Source organism: Castor canadensis, chromosome 11 (assembly GCF_047511655.1).
Source record: "Castor canadensis chromosome 11, mCasCan1.hap1v2, whole genome shotgun sequence".
Taxonomy (NCBI): domain Eukaryota; kingdom Metazoa; phylum Chordata; class Mammalia; order Rodentia; family Castoridae; genus Castor; species Castor canadensis.
In genome coordinates, this window is record NC_133396.1 from 110,518,992 (window position 1) to 110,533,413 (window position 14,422).

The 14,422-nt window shown below is 45.2% G+C and overlaps 2 protein-coding genes across 10 annotated transcripts; one reads left to right on the top strand and one right to left on the bottom strand.

The window, feature by feature from the left end:
• Positions 1-480: 480 nt before the first annotated feature.
• C11H1orf54 (chromosome 11 C1orf54 homolog) lies at positions 481-10,446 on the bottom strand. Of its 9 annotated transcripts, none has more exons than XM_074048211.1 (10): positions 9,995-10,067; positions 8,355-8,553; positions 7,980-8,020; positions 7,792-7,856; positions 6,870-6,986; positions 6,245-6,328; positions 5,368-5,426; positions 4,398-4,496; positions 3,027-3,125; positions 481-575 (listed from the first exon to the last, which is right to left on the bottom strand). In XM_074048211.1, the coding sequence occupies exons 4-9, from the start codon at positions 7,835-7,837 to the stop codon at positions 3,030-3,032; spliced, it is 501 nt and encodes a 166-aa protein (XP_073904312.1). In that variant the 5' UTR covers positions 7,838-7,856; positions 7,980-8,020; positions 8,355-8,553; positions 9,995-10,067; the 3' UTR covers positions 481-575; positions 3,027-3,029. The 9 variants fall into 9 exon arrangements, 8 of the variants coding, with proteins under 8 accessions (XP_073904312.1, XP_073904310.1, XP_073904314.1 ...); XM_074048209.1 differs by having other exon boundaries at positions 3,027-3,128; positions 9,995-10,057; XR_012438946.1 differs by lacking the exon at positions 3,027-3,125 and having other exon boundaries at positions 4,398-4,501; positions 9,995-10,446.
• A 285-nt stretch (positions 10,447-10,731) lies between these two features.
• Positions 10,732-14,320, top strand: Aph1a (aph-1 homolog A, gamma-secretase subunit). Its single transcript, XM_020155773.2, has 7 exons — positions 10,732-11,088; positions 11,652-11,822; positions 11,986-12,059; positions 12,295-12,417; positions 12,571-12,698; positions 13,093-13,216; positions 13,530-14,320. The coding sequence occupies exons 1-7, from the start codon at positions 10,976-10,978 to the stop codon at positions 13,592-13,594; spliced, it is 798 nt and encodes a 265-aa protein (XP_020011362.1). The 5' UTR covers positions 10,732-10,975; the 3' UTR covers positions 13,595-14,320.
• The last annotated feature ends 102 nt before the right edge of the window (positions 14,321-14,422 follow it).

The window sequence follows — 14,422 nt, forward strand, 5'->3', positions numbered from 1 at the left end:
AGACCGCAAGGGGGCAGCCAAGTTCTAATTAGGGTCCCCAACATAGAGACTTAAGGGGGAAAAAAAAGGTCCGTGCCATAATTACTGAATTCAGAAGGTCAATATTTGAACAGAGGTAGAGATGGACAGTTGGAGACTGCGTAATTATTTTAAATGTTCTAATACTTAATATTTTACGTATGTTTAGCAATGTACTTATTTGTAAAATAGAGAAAGGATTTCTAAATCTCAACCCTGTTTCTCTAAACATAATGTCTCAACACCATATATAACAGAAATAGAGAGCTGGGGGCATAACTATGGTCTGTAAGTAAACTGTCATGTGTGGGTGTTTTCTATTCCACTCACAAGTCCAGGTTTATTCACAGTCCATAATTCCCCCTAATCTATTGTCTTCTAGCCCTTTCTAAGGTACCTTTCCTGTTCCCAATCCTGCTGCTGTCTTTAGTGTTGACTTTGGAACAAATCCTCACAAAGTAATTTAGTAACTAAATTATTTCATTTATTTTTTATTTTATCTTCAAATTTCCTCTTGCCAAAGCTTCATCCAAAGAGTTAAGGCAACCTTCTCGAACCTAAAAAAAGAAAAAAAGAAAGGAGAAAACATGATCACCAGACCCAGGAAGCTTCTTCCAGGTCCCCACCTTTATGAAAACTCCACAGATTTCATATTCTGAGCTGGAGTTTCCCTGTTCTAGTTCCTGAGAAAAATATGTCTCCTCCCCTCTTCACTCCTTCCGCTAAATATTTTCAGATTCTATAGTAAAGTAGAATCCCAACTTAAATTCCTTCCTTATAATACAGGTTTCTCTTCCCCTTTTACCCCTTCCTGTACATTAGAGAACTGCCACCCCCCTTTTTTTTTTTTTAATTTTGTTATTCATATGTGCATACAAGGCTTGGGTCATTTCTCCCCCCTGCCCCCACCCCCTCCCTCACCACCCACTCCACCCCCTCCCTCTTCCCCCCACCCCCTCAATACCCAGCAGAAACTATTTTGCCCTTATCTCTAATTTTGTTGTAGAGAGAGTATAAGCAATAATAGGAAAGAACAAGGGTTTTTGCTGGTTGAGATAAGGATAGCTATACAGGGCATTGACTCACATTGATTTCCTGTGCATGTGTGTTACCTTCTAGGTTAATTCTTTTTGATCTAACCTTTTCTCTAGTTCCTGGTCCCCTTTTCCTATTGGCCTCAGTTGCTTTAAAGGTATCTGCTTTAGTTTCTCTGCGTTAAGGGCAACAAATGCTAGCTAATTTTTTAGGTGTCTTACCTATCCTCACCCCTCCCTTGTGTGCTCTCGCTTTTATCATGTGCTCAAAGTCCAATCCCATTGTTGTGTTTGCCCTTGATCTAGTGTCCACATATGAGGGAGAACATAAGATTTTTGGTCTTTTGGGCCAGGCTAACCTCACTCAGAATGATGTTCTCCAATTCCATCCATTTACCAGCGAATGATAACATTTCGTTCTTCTTCATGGCTGCATAAAATTCCATTGTGTATAGATACCACATTTTCTTTTTTTTTTTTTTTTTTTTTTCCGGTGCTGGGGACCGAACTCAGGGCCTTACACTTGCCAGGCAAGCGCTCTTCCACTGAGCTAAATCTCCAACCCCCCACATTTTCTTAATCCATTCGTCAGTGGTGGGGCATCTTGGCTGTTTCCATAACTTGGCTATTGTGAATAGTGCCGCAATAAACATGGGTGTGCAGGTGCCTCTGGAGTAACCTGTGTCACAGTCTTTTGGGTATATCCCCAAGAGTGGTATTGCTGGATCAAATGGTGAATCGATGTCTAGCTTTTTAAGTAGCCTCCAAATTTTTTTCCACAGTGGTTGTACTAGTTTATATTCCCACCAACAGTGTAAGAGGGTTCCTTTTTCCCCGCATCCTCACCAACACCTGTTGTTCTTGGTGTTGCTGATGATGGCTATTCTAACAGGGTGAGGTGGAATTTTACTGTGGTTTTAATTTGCATTTCTTTATTGCTAGAGATGGTGAGCGTTTTTTTATGTGTTTTTTGCCATTTGAATTTCTTCTTTTGAGAAAGTTCTGTTTAGTTCACTTGCCCACTTCTTTATTGGTTCATTAGTTTTGGGAGAATTTAGTTTTTTAAGTTCGCTGTATATTCTGGTTATCAGTCCTTTGTCTGATGTATAGCTGGCAAATATTTTCTCCACTCTGGGTGTTCTCTTCAGTTTAGAGACCATTTCTTTTGATGAACAGAAGCTTTTTAGCTTTATGAGGTCCCATTTATCTATGCTATCTCTTAGTTGCTGTGCTGCTGGGGTTTCATTGAGAAAGTTCTTACCTATACCTACTAACTCCAGAGTATTTCCTACTCTTTCCTGTATCAACTTTAGAGTTTGTGGTCTGATATTAAGATCCTTGATCCATTTTGAGTTAATCTTGGTATAGGGTGATATACATGGATCTAGTTTCAGTTTTTTGCAGACTGCTAACCAGTTTTTCCAGCAGTTTTTGTTGAAGAGGCTGCTATTTCTCCATCATATATTTTTAGCTCCTTTGTCAAAGACAAGTTGGTTATAGTTGTTTGGCTTCCTATCTGGGTCCTCTATTCTGTTCCACTGGTCTTCATGTCTGTTTTTGTGCCACCCGCTTCTGAGGCTGAACTTTGCCTCTTGATTACAGCAAGTTGTTGGATCCACCCATTTTGCCCTCTGGCACCTGTCATGCCTTCTAACACAACCAGAGTGGAACCAGCTGTGATTTCTCAAGGCATGCTGGGAGTTTCTAGAGGCTTCTCTCTTCCACTTGCCTCTGCTCTAGGAGGTCCTGAAGTCTTCCCAGTTCATAAAAATGAATGGTTTGTATCACAAAAGTCTTTGCTTCAACATCTCCCAAACTTCTTTACAATCAGATAATAAAGAGGTTTTTCTAAATGTGAACCCTCTTCTTTCTTTAAGCAGCTGAGAGTTGATCAGGCTGGAAATGCTACCCAAAGATAACTTTGGGTAAGAACTGCTTCACAGACTTCCCCAAAGCCAGTGACTGCACTCTCACCTTCTACATGAAATACATCCCCCCCTGAAGGAGGGCCCACAACAGGAAAAAGGAAACAGGACTCTGCAGACTGGATACAGCATCATTCAGATCTGGACTCTGCTAAAATACAGAATACCCCCCCCAATAGGCCAGTGTTACCCTACTGATTCCTCCTCCCCCAGAAGGATAGCCACCTCTTTGCACCAACCCTCTTCCTTTCCTCTGGTCTCAGAGGAAAGAGCCAACCCTCCTCCCCATCACTATAAGGAACTCTTTCAGTCATTCTTTAATTCAGTGGTTAGAGAAAGCTAGATTTTGTAGAGTTAAAAACAGAGTATAAACTGGGCATGGTAATACGTGCCTATAATCCCAGCACTTGGGAGGTAGAGCAAGAGGATCTCGAGTTTGATGGTCTTGTTCTACTGTTCAAAAAAGCAAGGGCTGGGATGTAGGTCATCTTAGCCAATACCAAATTTATAATTTCCCTTCTAAACCACTTTTGCCTCTTATAGTTCCCATTTTGGCCAACCGTTTCCCATATTTAAAACCTGTAGAAATTTTTGTAACACTCTCTTCATTTGTTCCTCATATGAAATTATCACTGAAGCAAGGCATTTTCTTCAAATGTTTCTTATTTTTTCCTCTCAATTCATAATGCCACTTCCTTAGTCCAGGCCTTTAACTGATTCTTCCTGAAACAATACAGATCTCACGAATCTCTCCCCACTAAATTGCATCTTGCAGATGAATAGTTTTTATAAAATGCCATTTTTATTATGTCTTTACCATGCTTAAAGTCCAAACTTCAGCCTGACATTTCACACTTTCTATAATTTAGCCCTCCTCTCTTGCCACATACGATATTAATCAAAAGCTGACCTATTCTTCAAGTTGTATCTAAGGCACAATCACCTCCTAAAGTCTTTCAGACAATTCTACCCTGTACAAATCTCTAACCCAACACTGGCTAAAGCACTTGGCCAAACTTGTATGTAATTCAACATTGCAACATAACTTTTTTGTTCCATTTGAAATATGTAAATGTGAACTTTATAAATTCTTTGAGGGCAATAACAACAACATAGATCTCTTTTTCATCAGCATCAGCATCCTTAGCAGCCTTAAGCATAGACTACATACACAGTAAGTTTTATTGAACTGAAATTTAACTACACTGAACCTTGCCAATGTTTTTCATATAGGATTAGTATTAGATCTCAGTGAAAGATATGATGGCCAAGTTGAGATGCCCACCTACATTGCAGTATTGGTTATTTGGTTCTCCCCTTCACCAAAGCCTGGTACTTCAGCCCTCTGTCACCAGCTCTGGGATTTGTCTGGGTAAGGGATATCTTGTCTCCCCTCCACCCTAATCCCCATTCAACTCACTGGTTTCATGGTTACAGGCTTCTGATGATCTGTAGCTTCTGTTTTAAGACTTATGGTAGTCTCTACTGCTTCTGTTGTTACCTCTTTATCCAACCTGCTCTGCCCTCCATAGAATTGAGAAACACAGTTACCATCTCCTCCATCCAACATTCCAACAATCTCACAGATTCTCTTTTTAGAGTTCTTTTCCCCTTCACCCTCCATACCCTCCAACCACAGAACCATCCCATTCCCCCCCACACACACCCCCCACCAGTCCCCACCACCAAAGACTTAAAGTTCAAGTTCATTCCCCCTACCCTGATCTTGCATGGATTATGTATATACTGATCCTATTCAACAAGTTCCTTAACTGATCCTCTTTTCTTTTTTTTTTCTCTTGTGGTACTGGGGCTTGAACTCAGGGCCTTCACCTTAAGCCACTCCATCAGCCCTTTTTTTTGTGAAGGGTTTCTTGAGATAGGATCTCTCAAATTATTTGCCTGAGGCTTGAACTCAGGGCCTTTACCTTAAGCCACTCTACCAGCCCTTTTTTTTTGTGAAGGGTTTTTTTGAGATTGGGTCTCTCAAATTATTTGCCTGGGGCTTGAACTCAGGGCCTTTACCTTAAGCTACTCCACCAGCCCTTTTTTTTGTGAAGGGTTTTTTTTGAGATAAAGTCTCTCAAACTATTTGCCTGGGCTGGCTTCAAACTGTGATCCTGCTGACCTCTGCCTTCTGAGTAGCTAGGATTACAGACATGAGCCACCAGCGCCCAGCCTGACCCTCTTTCTTAGTGTCTTTGTAAACCTGTTGTGTACTGGCTTCCTTCTCCCCAGCTATAGTTACAAATAGTCTGCTTTGGATCTACTTCCTAGTTTCTTTCCATTTACCTAATTTTCACTTTTGCTAATCCATTGCATTTCAACATTGCCCAGTTTCTTTTTAAATATTATTTATTCTGACCCTCTTAGATGTAAAGGTCACTCACCAACCTGTCCTCTGACTCAAACACGGAGTAATCAAAGGTGAAATTTGCAATAAAGTCATCTGGGGAAGAGAAAAAAAAATAAATAGTAACAAAGGAGTAGAGGAACTTTAAATTCAGACATGAAAAAGTGAAGAAATTACTCAAGTTATAAATTTATTGGTATAAGCCACTTCTAACTAACTTTGATGTCAAAAATATTTGTGAAGCTGGGTACCGGTGCTTATACCTGTAATCCTAGGTACTCAGGAGGCAGAGATCAGGAGGTTCGAAATTCGAGGCCAGCCCAGGCAAATAGTTTGAGAGACCTTATGTCAAAAAAACCCATTATAAAAGAGGGCTGGTGGAGTGGCTCAAGGTGTAGGCCCTGTCAAACCCCAGGACTGAAAAAAAAGTTTGTGAATATATCTGCACTGCATTTATAGTTTCAAACTGGTATTTAGAATAATTGACAAATTTGGAATTTCCAAATTCTTTGAACCATCTTTCAAAGAATTAAAAATCACTAGCCTAGCCAGTTATGGTAGGGCACAACTGTGATCCCAGCTATTCAGGAGTCCGAAGCAGGAGGATCTCAAGTTTGAGGCCAGTCTGGATAAAGTTAACAAGACCCTATCTCAAAAACAAAAATACAAACACAAGGGCTGGGGGCATGGCTCAAGTGGGAGAGGCCTAGCATGCATGAGGCCCTGGGTTCAATCCCCAATACCTAAAAAACCATAAAGATAAAGATCACAAGCTTGAGAAATAACATCATGAGTCTTGATAGTTTTCATTCATATCTGAATTTCTCCCTGACCCAGTTTGTTTTGTTCTAAACAGAACTAAGTATTCCAGAAGTCTCTACTCCACTAAGGGTTGGAGCCTTTCATGTACTCACCATAATTAGGAGTGACTGTGTAATAATAGGCCACCTGATAATATTCATCCTCTTCTAGTCCTTCTTCATCCTCATATTCTTGTCCTATGGAGACAAGAACTTCAGGTCAAGGGGCATTTGGAACACTTTTTCAACACAAGGACACCTAGGGCTGATCCTAGCTCTACTAGTTGTACTTCTTTCTGCCTCCCTTTCAAGGGTCATATTATCTCTCTAGCTCTGTACCTCTAAACCCTCTCAGTGTTCTGGGCTCCCTATCTGTAATGAGGCCAGCTACTCTGTGCTCTTTCAGTCCAGGAACTCCTAGGACAGAAAACAGATCCCTTAACATACTATAAACCCAAAGAGAGAACTAAACCTAAAAGGAACATGAAACTAAAACCACCAAATCTTCTATTTAGTATGCCCCAGAATTTATTGTATTTGTGAGAGCTCTTCTCTTACCAGTGTCTCTCATAAATAATGAAATGTGAACATGAATATTCTCAGACTTTTAGATTTTGGTTTTAGTTCCAGCTTCACTATTAACTAGCAGAATAACCTTGAATAAGCCACTTAATATCCGTTTTCTTAAAATAAGTCAGCTGGATTAAATGACACATCGCCATTAGTTTTTCTTCCTTACCAAAACAAAAAATATGTTGCTGTGAAGATTGAATCCAGAACTCTAGGCCTCCTGCTAAACACTTCCCTGAGCTCCTTGAATGCTCTCTCTCCAACCCCAACCTAGTGAGACAAGAATCTAGAGGAAAGGGAAACAATGAGACACACCTGGCAGACTGAGGAACAAAGGAGGGAAGGAGCCAAGCTACTCTTGGGACCCTGTCCCTGAAGGCAGCCAGTTTTCAACTATCCTATAAGCCAACCCGCATCTATGTCTTTACTAACAGTAGTTTTTTTTTTTTTTTTTTTCCTAGTCTCTGGAAAGGGAGACACCCTGGCTTTCCCCACTAGCTTCAGACTGCCCCAACTCTCAGCTTCACTTCTTCACCCCCCCCCCACCGGACTGGGGTTTGAATTTAGGCCCTACATCTTAAGCCACTCCACCAGCCCTCTTTTGTATTGGGTTTTATCGAGATAGGGTCTCAAAAACTATTTGTCCAGGCTGGCTTCTAACTACGATCCTCCAGATCTCTGCCTTCTGAATAGCTAGGATTACAGGCGTGAGCCACCAATGCTGGGCTCAGCTTCACTCTCTATTTGTCCCTCTCATCTTGTGCAACTTTATGGTGATGGAAAACTAAAGAGTTCAGTCTTGCTAATGGACCTCCCTTTGGAACTCCATCCTCCATCTGCTGCCTCTTCTTTGACAGACTCTGCTTTCTTTCCAGTTTCCTGGCTCTCCCTTCCAGATTACTGCTCTGATCCCAACACACTGGACTCTAGCACAGATGCCAAGACACTATCATTTCCCCCACTGAAATGCATCATTCACACACTTCTTTCTTTCTCTCTCTCTGTCTCTGTCTCTCTCTCTCTCCCCTACCTCCCACCCCATTTATGGTAGAAGCCCAGGCACAAAAGCTCAGGGAGAGAAGTGGACTTACCTAGGATAAGTGGCACAGCAAGGATGGCTACGAAGAGGACATCCATTCTGGACTTTGTACTATCTCTGTGAAAGTTAGAGGAAATTACACAGTTTCCCACCAAACTTACCCCGCCTCCCCCACAGTTCTAAAGGTGGGAGGGAGCTGCAGCCTCTCTTCTCTCACAGGACAGAAATCCGCCTACTTACTGACTCGATCTTCAGTTACTACTGTCTTCAGTCACAGCTGCCTGGATTGAGAGAGGCAAAAGTGGGTTGTGATGCAAACTGGCTCCTGGAGATCTTCCCAGTTCTAGATTAGGTCTTTTCAGGATTCCTGATGTTGCTACCAAAGTCTACCAAGAAAGACAGAGGTGTGGCTCAAGTAGTAGAGCGCCTGCTTTGCAAGTGTGAAGCCCTCAGTTCAAACCTCAATACCACTGTAGCCAGCAGGTGACGGTGCACAGTTGACCGTCAGTCAGGCGCTAAATGAATTAACTTAGGCAGGAACTAAGTTGCTCATACACACACTTTACTGCACGGGGTTACAACCTATGCCCTCAGCCTTCCCCAAACTGTGCTCACCTTGAGACGTCAATCTTAGGAATCTTAGTCTCCAGGCGGCTGGCTCCGACCCGGTCCTGGCTAGTTCTGTCTCGATAAGCCTCCAGGACGCCCAGGGAATTCGTCCGTCCGGCCGTGCAGAGTGTCCGGTCCACTTCGTCCGGGGGCTGCTCTTGACCTGCGTATTGCAGGTCAGGAGGAAGTGGCGTTGGTCTCCTGGCTAGTGGGGTTTAAATGTTAGTAGCAGGCCAGTTTATCAGCACCAGTTTAGGGTTAGCTGATTTGCATATCTGGCACCATATGGTGTTTGTGTACATTATAGGGCTTATAAGTGCACACAATATTGTTTTCCTATAAGTTTTACAATGTATTATATTTTATATATTTTTTCAATACGTTTAATGCACAGCAAACATAATACTCATAACCACCAAAAAAAAAAAAAAAAACAACTTGAACCAAAGTCTACCAAAAGTTCACCCTCTCCCTCCTTTTCTTATTCCTTTCCAGTTTCCCAGTCCTGATAAAAAGCTCACCCTCCCTCTTGCTGTCCTTAATTTATGATCGCCATCCAGAGTTGCCCTTCTGTGAGGCTTGAACATAGTTTCTTTTATTAAGGCCAGAAATGTTCAGAGGAAGGGGTGACCATTTTTTTTTCTAGACTGAACATAGTCCCTTTCCTCTGCCTGTCTTGGCTATGAAGGATGGTTGCAATGTTTACCCATTGTTTGACTCTCAAAGCACCTGCTGTATTGCTGCTGATAAAAATCTCTCTGCCAAGGCTAGTAATTTCCTCTCTGGTCAGTGTTTACCTCACCTCACCTCACCTTTTTCTCAACTTCCTGGACACAGGATGGAAGAAGAGAGGAAGCTGATAGTGTCTTTCCCTGTGGGAGGTGCCACACCCCATCTCCCACTTTCAGTCACTTGGGTGCTTTCCCTTCATTCAGGCCTAAAGAGGTATAGCTCCTATCACTCTGTCTGCTTCTCTATTTCCATTTTCATTCAATTCAATTCAGAAACAGTAACATATATGATAGGAACAGTGTGTGAGGTCTAGTCTGCTAGGCAATTCAGAGTTCACAGGCAAGGGGATAAAAAAATAATACTTTTTTTTTTTTTGAAATGGAGTTTTTAAATGCTTGCTCAACATCTACAATGAACCAGGAACTATGCAAGTCTCTGTGGAACCACCCATGAGGAGGGTAGGTTTACAGCCTTCTTTCAACTGTTCAGGAGATGCTCTAACAGCTTGAAGGAGGAAGAGAAGATTTGTCATATCCCTATTCTCCCTGACTCAGACTGCTGGACTCAGAGAAGTAGGCCACACTGGAGTCTTGCACACTGGTCAGGATATACCCATCCTCTCAACCATACTGGGGAAAGATTTGCTTGGTGATGTTCTGCAAAAACAGACTTCTCAGCTCCTTTCCAGAATTTCCCAGAAAAAGTGTAAAACATCTTTGTGAGCGTACACACATGCATGAAATCATGAATCACTTCCAGGAAGTCTGGTTCTCTTCAAACAACTTCTAACGTTTTTTGGTATTTGATTACACTCTCAAAAACAATATTCCAGATTCTCTCACTTTCCTGTCCTAGGACTTCTTTGCCTAAATATCTCTTCCCCGATCCTCCCCATCCAAATGAAGCGACCATACCTTCCTCTCCTACTTCAACTTTCTTTTGTTCTAACATGAAATCCCTCTCCCCAGCCTGAGGAAAAGACGCCACCGAAGCTCATTTTTCAGAAAATAAATAGAGGAAGTATGACATAAAAGGAACTGGGGGAAGGGGGGGCTGTTGTTTTCCCTTGACTCCATGGCTTTAATTGCTGAACTTTTTCTAAGCACATTCTTAACATTTCTCTCCGGATTCCTCTTGTTTCTCTCTGATTCAGATTACAGATGAAGGCTTCATTCGAGCCATTTTGTATTCCATGTTTCCTATACCAGCCTGTCCGAAGAGCTCCTACTTTAACTTTCATCCCTTAGGCAGCAGCTCTAGCCCATTTCCTCTTATTCAAGTAAGAACAATACCAGTCCCTATCTCCCTGCACCCTCTATCCTGTGCTCTTTTTATTTGTCCCTTAGATTCAAACAGGATCTTCCCGCTCTGTAACCCTTTAAAAAGAGGTAGGATTGCTCCCACCCGTCCCCACAAAGCAACGAAAGGAAACTGCGGCCAAGGCCACAATCAACCCAAGAATCTATGCAGGGGTCGGCCACCGTCCCCGCCCACCCCCTTAAACTAGCTGGAGCCACCCCCAGGACAAACTCCAGGGCTCAGAGTACCAAGAGACTACAATTCCCAGCAGGTCGTGCAGCCACGCCCGCACCTCTGCAGCTCCGCCCCCGTCAAATCTCCATTGGCCTTCCGGGGGCGGGGATTAGATGGGAGGTGGCCATGGGGCTGCGGCCGGGAATTGTCCCCTTTTCGGCTTCCGTAGACGAAGTACGGAGGATCGTCAACTGGGGTTTCGGTGCCCCCCCTTCCCCTTCCCCGGGGTCCGGGGGTGACATTGCACCGCGCGCGCCCCTGGTGGGGTTGCGTCGCCACCCCACAAGGATTCTCCAGCTGGCGCGCTCCTCCTGTTCGCCTCTCTTGACTGGGGGCTCCATCCCGCCCCCAGCTGCCCAGTCATGGGGGCTGCAGTGTTTTTCGGATGTACTTTCGTCGCGTTCGGCCCAGCCTTCGCGCTTTTCTTGATCACTGTGGCTGGGGACCCGCTTCGCGTTATCATCCTGGTCGCGGGGTGAGTAAGGGGGTAGTGGAGAGGCAGGGAGAGCGTCGTAGAGAGAGGTGGAAAGGGCTAGAGGAACTGGGGCGAGCCTGGGAGCCTGAGTTGGGGGAGATGAGTCGGAGGTGAAGGTTGGACAGGGTCGGATCGGGGGGCCAGGTGATTTGCCATTTCCCGCAATTGGTTTCCGCCTCCCCGGGATTGCACAGATTCCTTCTATACTCCTCCCGGCGACGTCAGAGGAGGCCCAAGGCCGATTCGTGAGGGGGCTGTGCTAACCTCGGCCAGTCGAGTCTGGAGCTCTAAGGGAGGTTCCAGGAAGGGATACCTCGCCCTTCCGTGTCCGCACACACCGACTCTCCTCTCTCCGTAGACTCTAATCAGATTACTATCTCTTCCCCTGCGTGCAGATTCCAACAGATGAATCTCTTGGTGGAGGGAGACACCTACCCTATCTGGTCTCCCCGATCATCCGGAAATCTAACTTCCACTTTTCATGCTGCAACCTTGGCTGGTTCTCTTTGATTTCTCTGGCTGAACCAACCCTTGCCTGTCTCATTGCCCTTGTCTTTCCTCAGGGCATTTTTCTGGCTGGTTTCCCTGCTCCTGGCCTCTGTGGTCTGGTTCATCTTGGTCCATGTAACAGACCGGTCAGATGCCCGGCTCCAGTATGGCCTCCTGATTTTTGGTGCTGCTGTCTCTGTTCTTCTACAGGAGGTGTTCCGCTTTGCCTACTACAAGCTGCTTAAGTAAGGACAATGGGGTAATCTGGACGGGAGAGGGGCAGAGGACTGCACAACGGGAAGTGGGGCACCCCCTGGGTGGTGGTTTGGAAGAAGAGGCACGAAAGGAGGATGTTAGAGGGAAAGGAGCATCTCTGCTGTCCCTTATGTTTCCCCTACCCCACCCCAGGAAGGCAGATGAGGGGTTAGCATCGCTGAGTGAGGACGGAAGGTCACCGATCTCCATCCGCCAGATGGCCTATGGTGAGCCAAGGAAGAGGGACCCAAAGAGGGAGTTGGATACTCCCACTCTCTCCTTGGGAAATTTCTAAATATCCACATGTTCTAAGTGGCTTGTTTGCCTTAGGACTTGACTTCCAAGGAGAGGGGTTCTGGAGGGAGAGTAGGTGTGGGAGAATTCTTACTGGGAATGGGGAGGGGGTCACTGGTAATGAGGTTATATGGTATATGACATTGATGAGACCCTCCCTCCCCCCAGTTTCTGGTCTGTCCTTCGGTATCATCAGTGGTGTCTTCTCTGTTATCAATATTTTGGCTGATGCACTTGGGCCAGGTGTGGTTGGGATCCATGGAGACTCTCCGTATTACTTCCTGACTTCAGGTAAGGCTCACTTCCAATCTTGCCTTCATGCCCTATCCATCCCTGGCCCTGATCTGATTTACTGGCCTTCCCTGGGAGACTTCTTTGGCTCAATATCTCAGGAGGCTAGGAGAAGATCAGGGATGTATCTCATCCCAATCTCCCTCCCTGCAGCCTTTCTCACAGCAGCCATTATCCTGCTCCATACCTTTTGGGGAGTTGTGTTCTTTGATGCCTGTGAGAGGAGACGGTACTGGGCTTTGGGCCTGGTGGTTGGGAGTCACCTACTGACATCAGGACTGGTGAGTTGGAGATAGGGGCCTGAATTAGGGAGAAAAGCATTTAATGGTGAGTGAGATGGAGGGAGGGAGGCGTGCCCTCACTTCATAACATTTTAACTGGGTCAGAGGCCAAAAGGTGAGTCTCTAGAGGTCTGTTACCTCAACATCAGTTATGTCACTTGCTCTGGAATGGATTAGTTAAACTAAAGCAATGGGCTTGATGTGAACAGAAGTGGCCAAAACCTTTGAGGGAGTAAAAATCAAACATCCCCTTCACCACTAGATGTTGGTGCTCTGAAAGGAAAGATAGGAATTTGAGTGAGATATCTGGGAGGAGGTTTGGGTCAGAGGCATAAAATAAATGTGGGGATTAGGTGGGGGGAGAAACTAACCTGATTTCTACCCTCATTCGCAGACATTCCTGAACCCTTGGTATGAGGCCAGCCTGCTGCCCATCTATGCAGTCACTGTTTCCATGGGGCTCTGGGCTTTCATCACAGCTGGAGGGTCCCTCCGAAGTATCCAGCGCAGCCTTTCGTGTAAGGACTGACTACCTGGACTGATCGCCTGACAGATCCCACCTGCTTGTCCACTGCCCATGACTGAACCCAGCCCTAGCCCAGGTCCATTGCCCACGTCCTCCATCTCCTCGTTGATCTGTCCCACCACCTTCTGGGTTTTGCTTTGTCCATTTTTGACCTTTAGTCTCTGAGCTTTACCAGGAGCAGCCTGGTGGGTTTAAGTCTGCACTTATCCCCACCACCTGGGGCCCCTCCTTGTTGTCCAGGACTCCCCATGTGTCAGTGCTCTGCTCTCACCCTGCCCATGACTCACCCCCCTTCCCCTCTGCAGGCCGACGGCAGGAGGACAGTCGGGTGATGGTGTATTCTGCCCTGCGCATCCCACCCGAGGACTGAGGGAACCTGGGGGGGAACCCCTGGGCCTGGGGTGCCCTCCTGATCTCCTCGCCCTGTATTTCTCCATCTCCAGTTCTGAACAGTGCAGGTTGCCAAGAAAAGGGACCTAGTTTAGCTATTGCCCTGGAGATGAAATAATGGAGGCTCAAGGGTAGATGAGCTCTGAGTTTTCCAGTACCTCTTCCCCAGACTGGACATCTTGGTCTTTTTCTCAGGTCTGAAGGGAACCATTTTTGGTGTGATAAAGACCCCAAACTGCCTTTTTTTTTTTTTTTTTTAAAGTAAGGGGAGGGAGGAGGTATGTTGGAACTCTTCTAACCTCCTTGGGCTACATTTTCCCTCAAATTACTTCTCCTGGCTGGGCTCATTTCTGTCACTTTTCCCTATGGTTTCAGAGCCTGGGGGAAGGAAGGAAGTGCATGTTTGGGAACTGGTATTACTGGAACTAGTGGTTTAACCTCCTGACCACCAGCATCCCTCCTCTCCCCAAGGTGAAGTGGAGGGTGCTGTGGGGAGCTGGCCCACTCCAGTGCTTCAGTGCCACTGGAGGAGTCAGGCTACCATGACATTGGGCAAGGGCAGATTTTTTCTAGTTTTTAATTGGGGTGTGGGAGGGGTGGGAAGGTTTTCTATAAAAACTGTATCATTTTCTGCTGAGGGTGGAGTGTCCCATCCTTTTAATCAAGGTGATTGTGATTTTGACTAATAAAAAGGACTTTATAATTGTGGGGGAACTTGGCTTTTAAGGGAAGGGATAACATATTAATTGAGATTTCTGCCTTCCTATGTCTCTTGTTCAATCTCCTTCTTAACCTGGCAACCACTGAT

Excerpts from the sequence above, each read along its gene's own strand:
- C11H1orf54 (XM_074048209.1), bottom strand. The coding sequence starts at position 7,837 with ATGGATGTCCTCTTCGTAGCCATCCTTGCTGTGCCACTTATCCTAG. Across the intron at positions 6,329-6,869 it reads GCAACATATTTTTTGTTTTG|GACAAGAATATGAGGATGAA; the intron begins GTAAGGAAGAAA and ends TTGTCTCCATAG. Across the intron at positions 5,427-6,244 it reads CACAGTCACTCCTAATTATG|ATGACTTTATTGCAAATTTC; the intron begins GTGAGTACATGA and ends TCTCTTCCCCAG.
- Aph1a (XM_020155773.2), top strand. The coding sequence starts at position 10,976 with ATGGGGGCTGCAGTGTTTTTCGGATGTACTTTCGTCGCGTTCGGCCCA. Across the intron at positions 12,060-12,294 it reads CATCCGCCAGATGGCCTATG|TTTCTGGTCTGTCCTTCGGT; the intron begins GTGAGCCAAGGA and ends CCCTCCCCCCAG. Across the intron at positions 12,699-13,092 it reads ACCTACTGACATCAGGACTG|ACATTCCTGAACCCTTGGTA; the intron begins GTGAGTTGGAGA and ends CCTCATTCGCAG.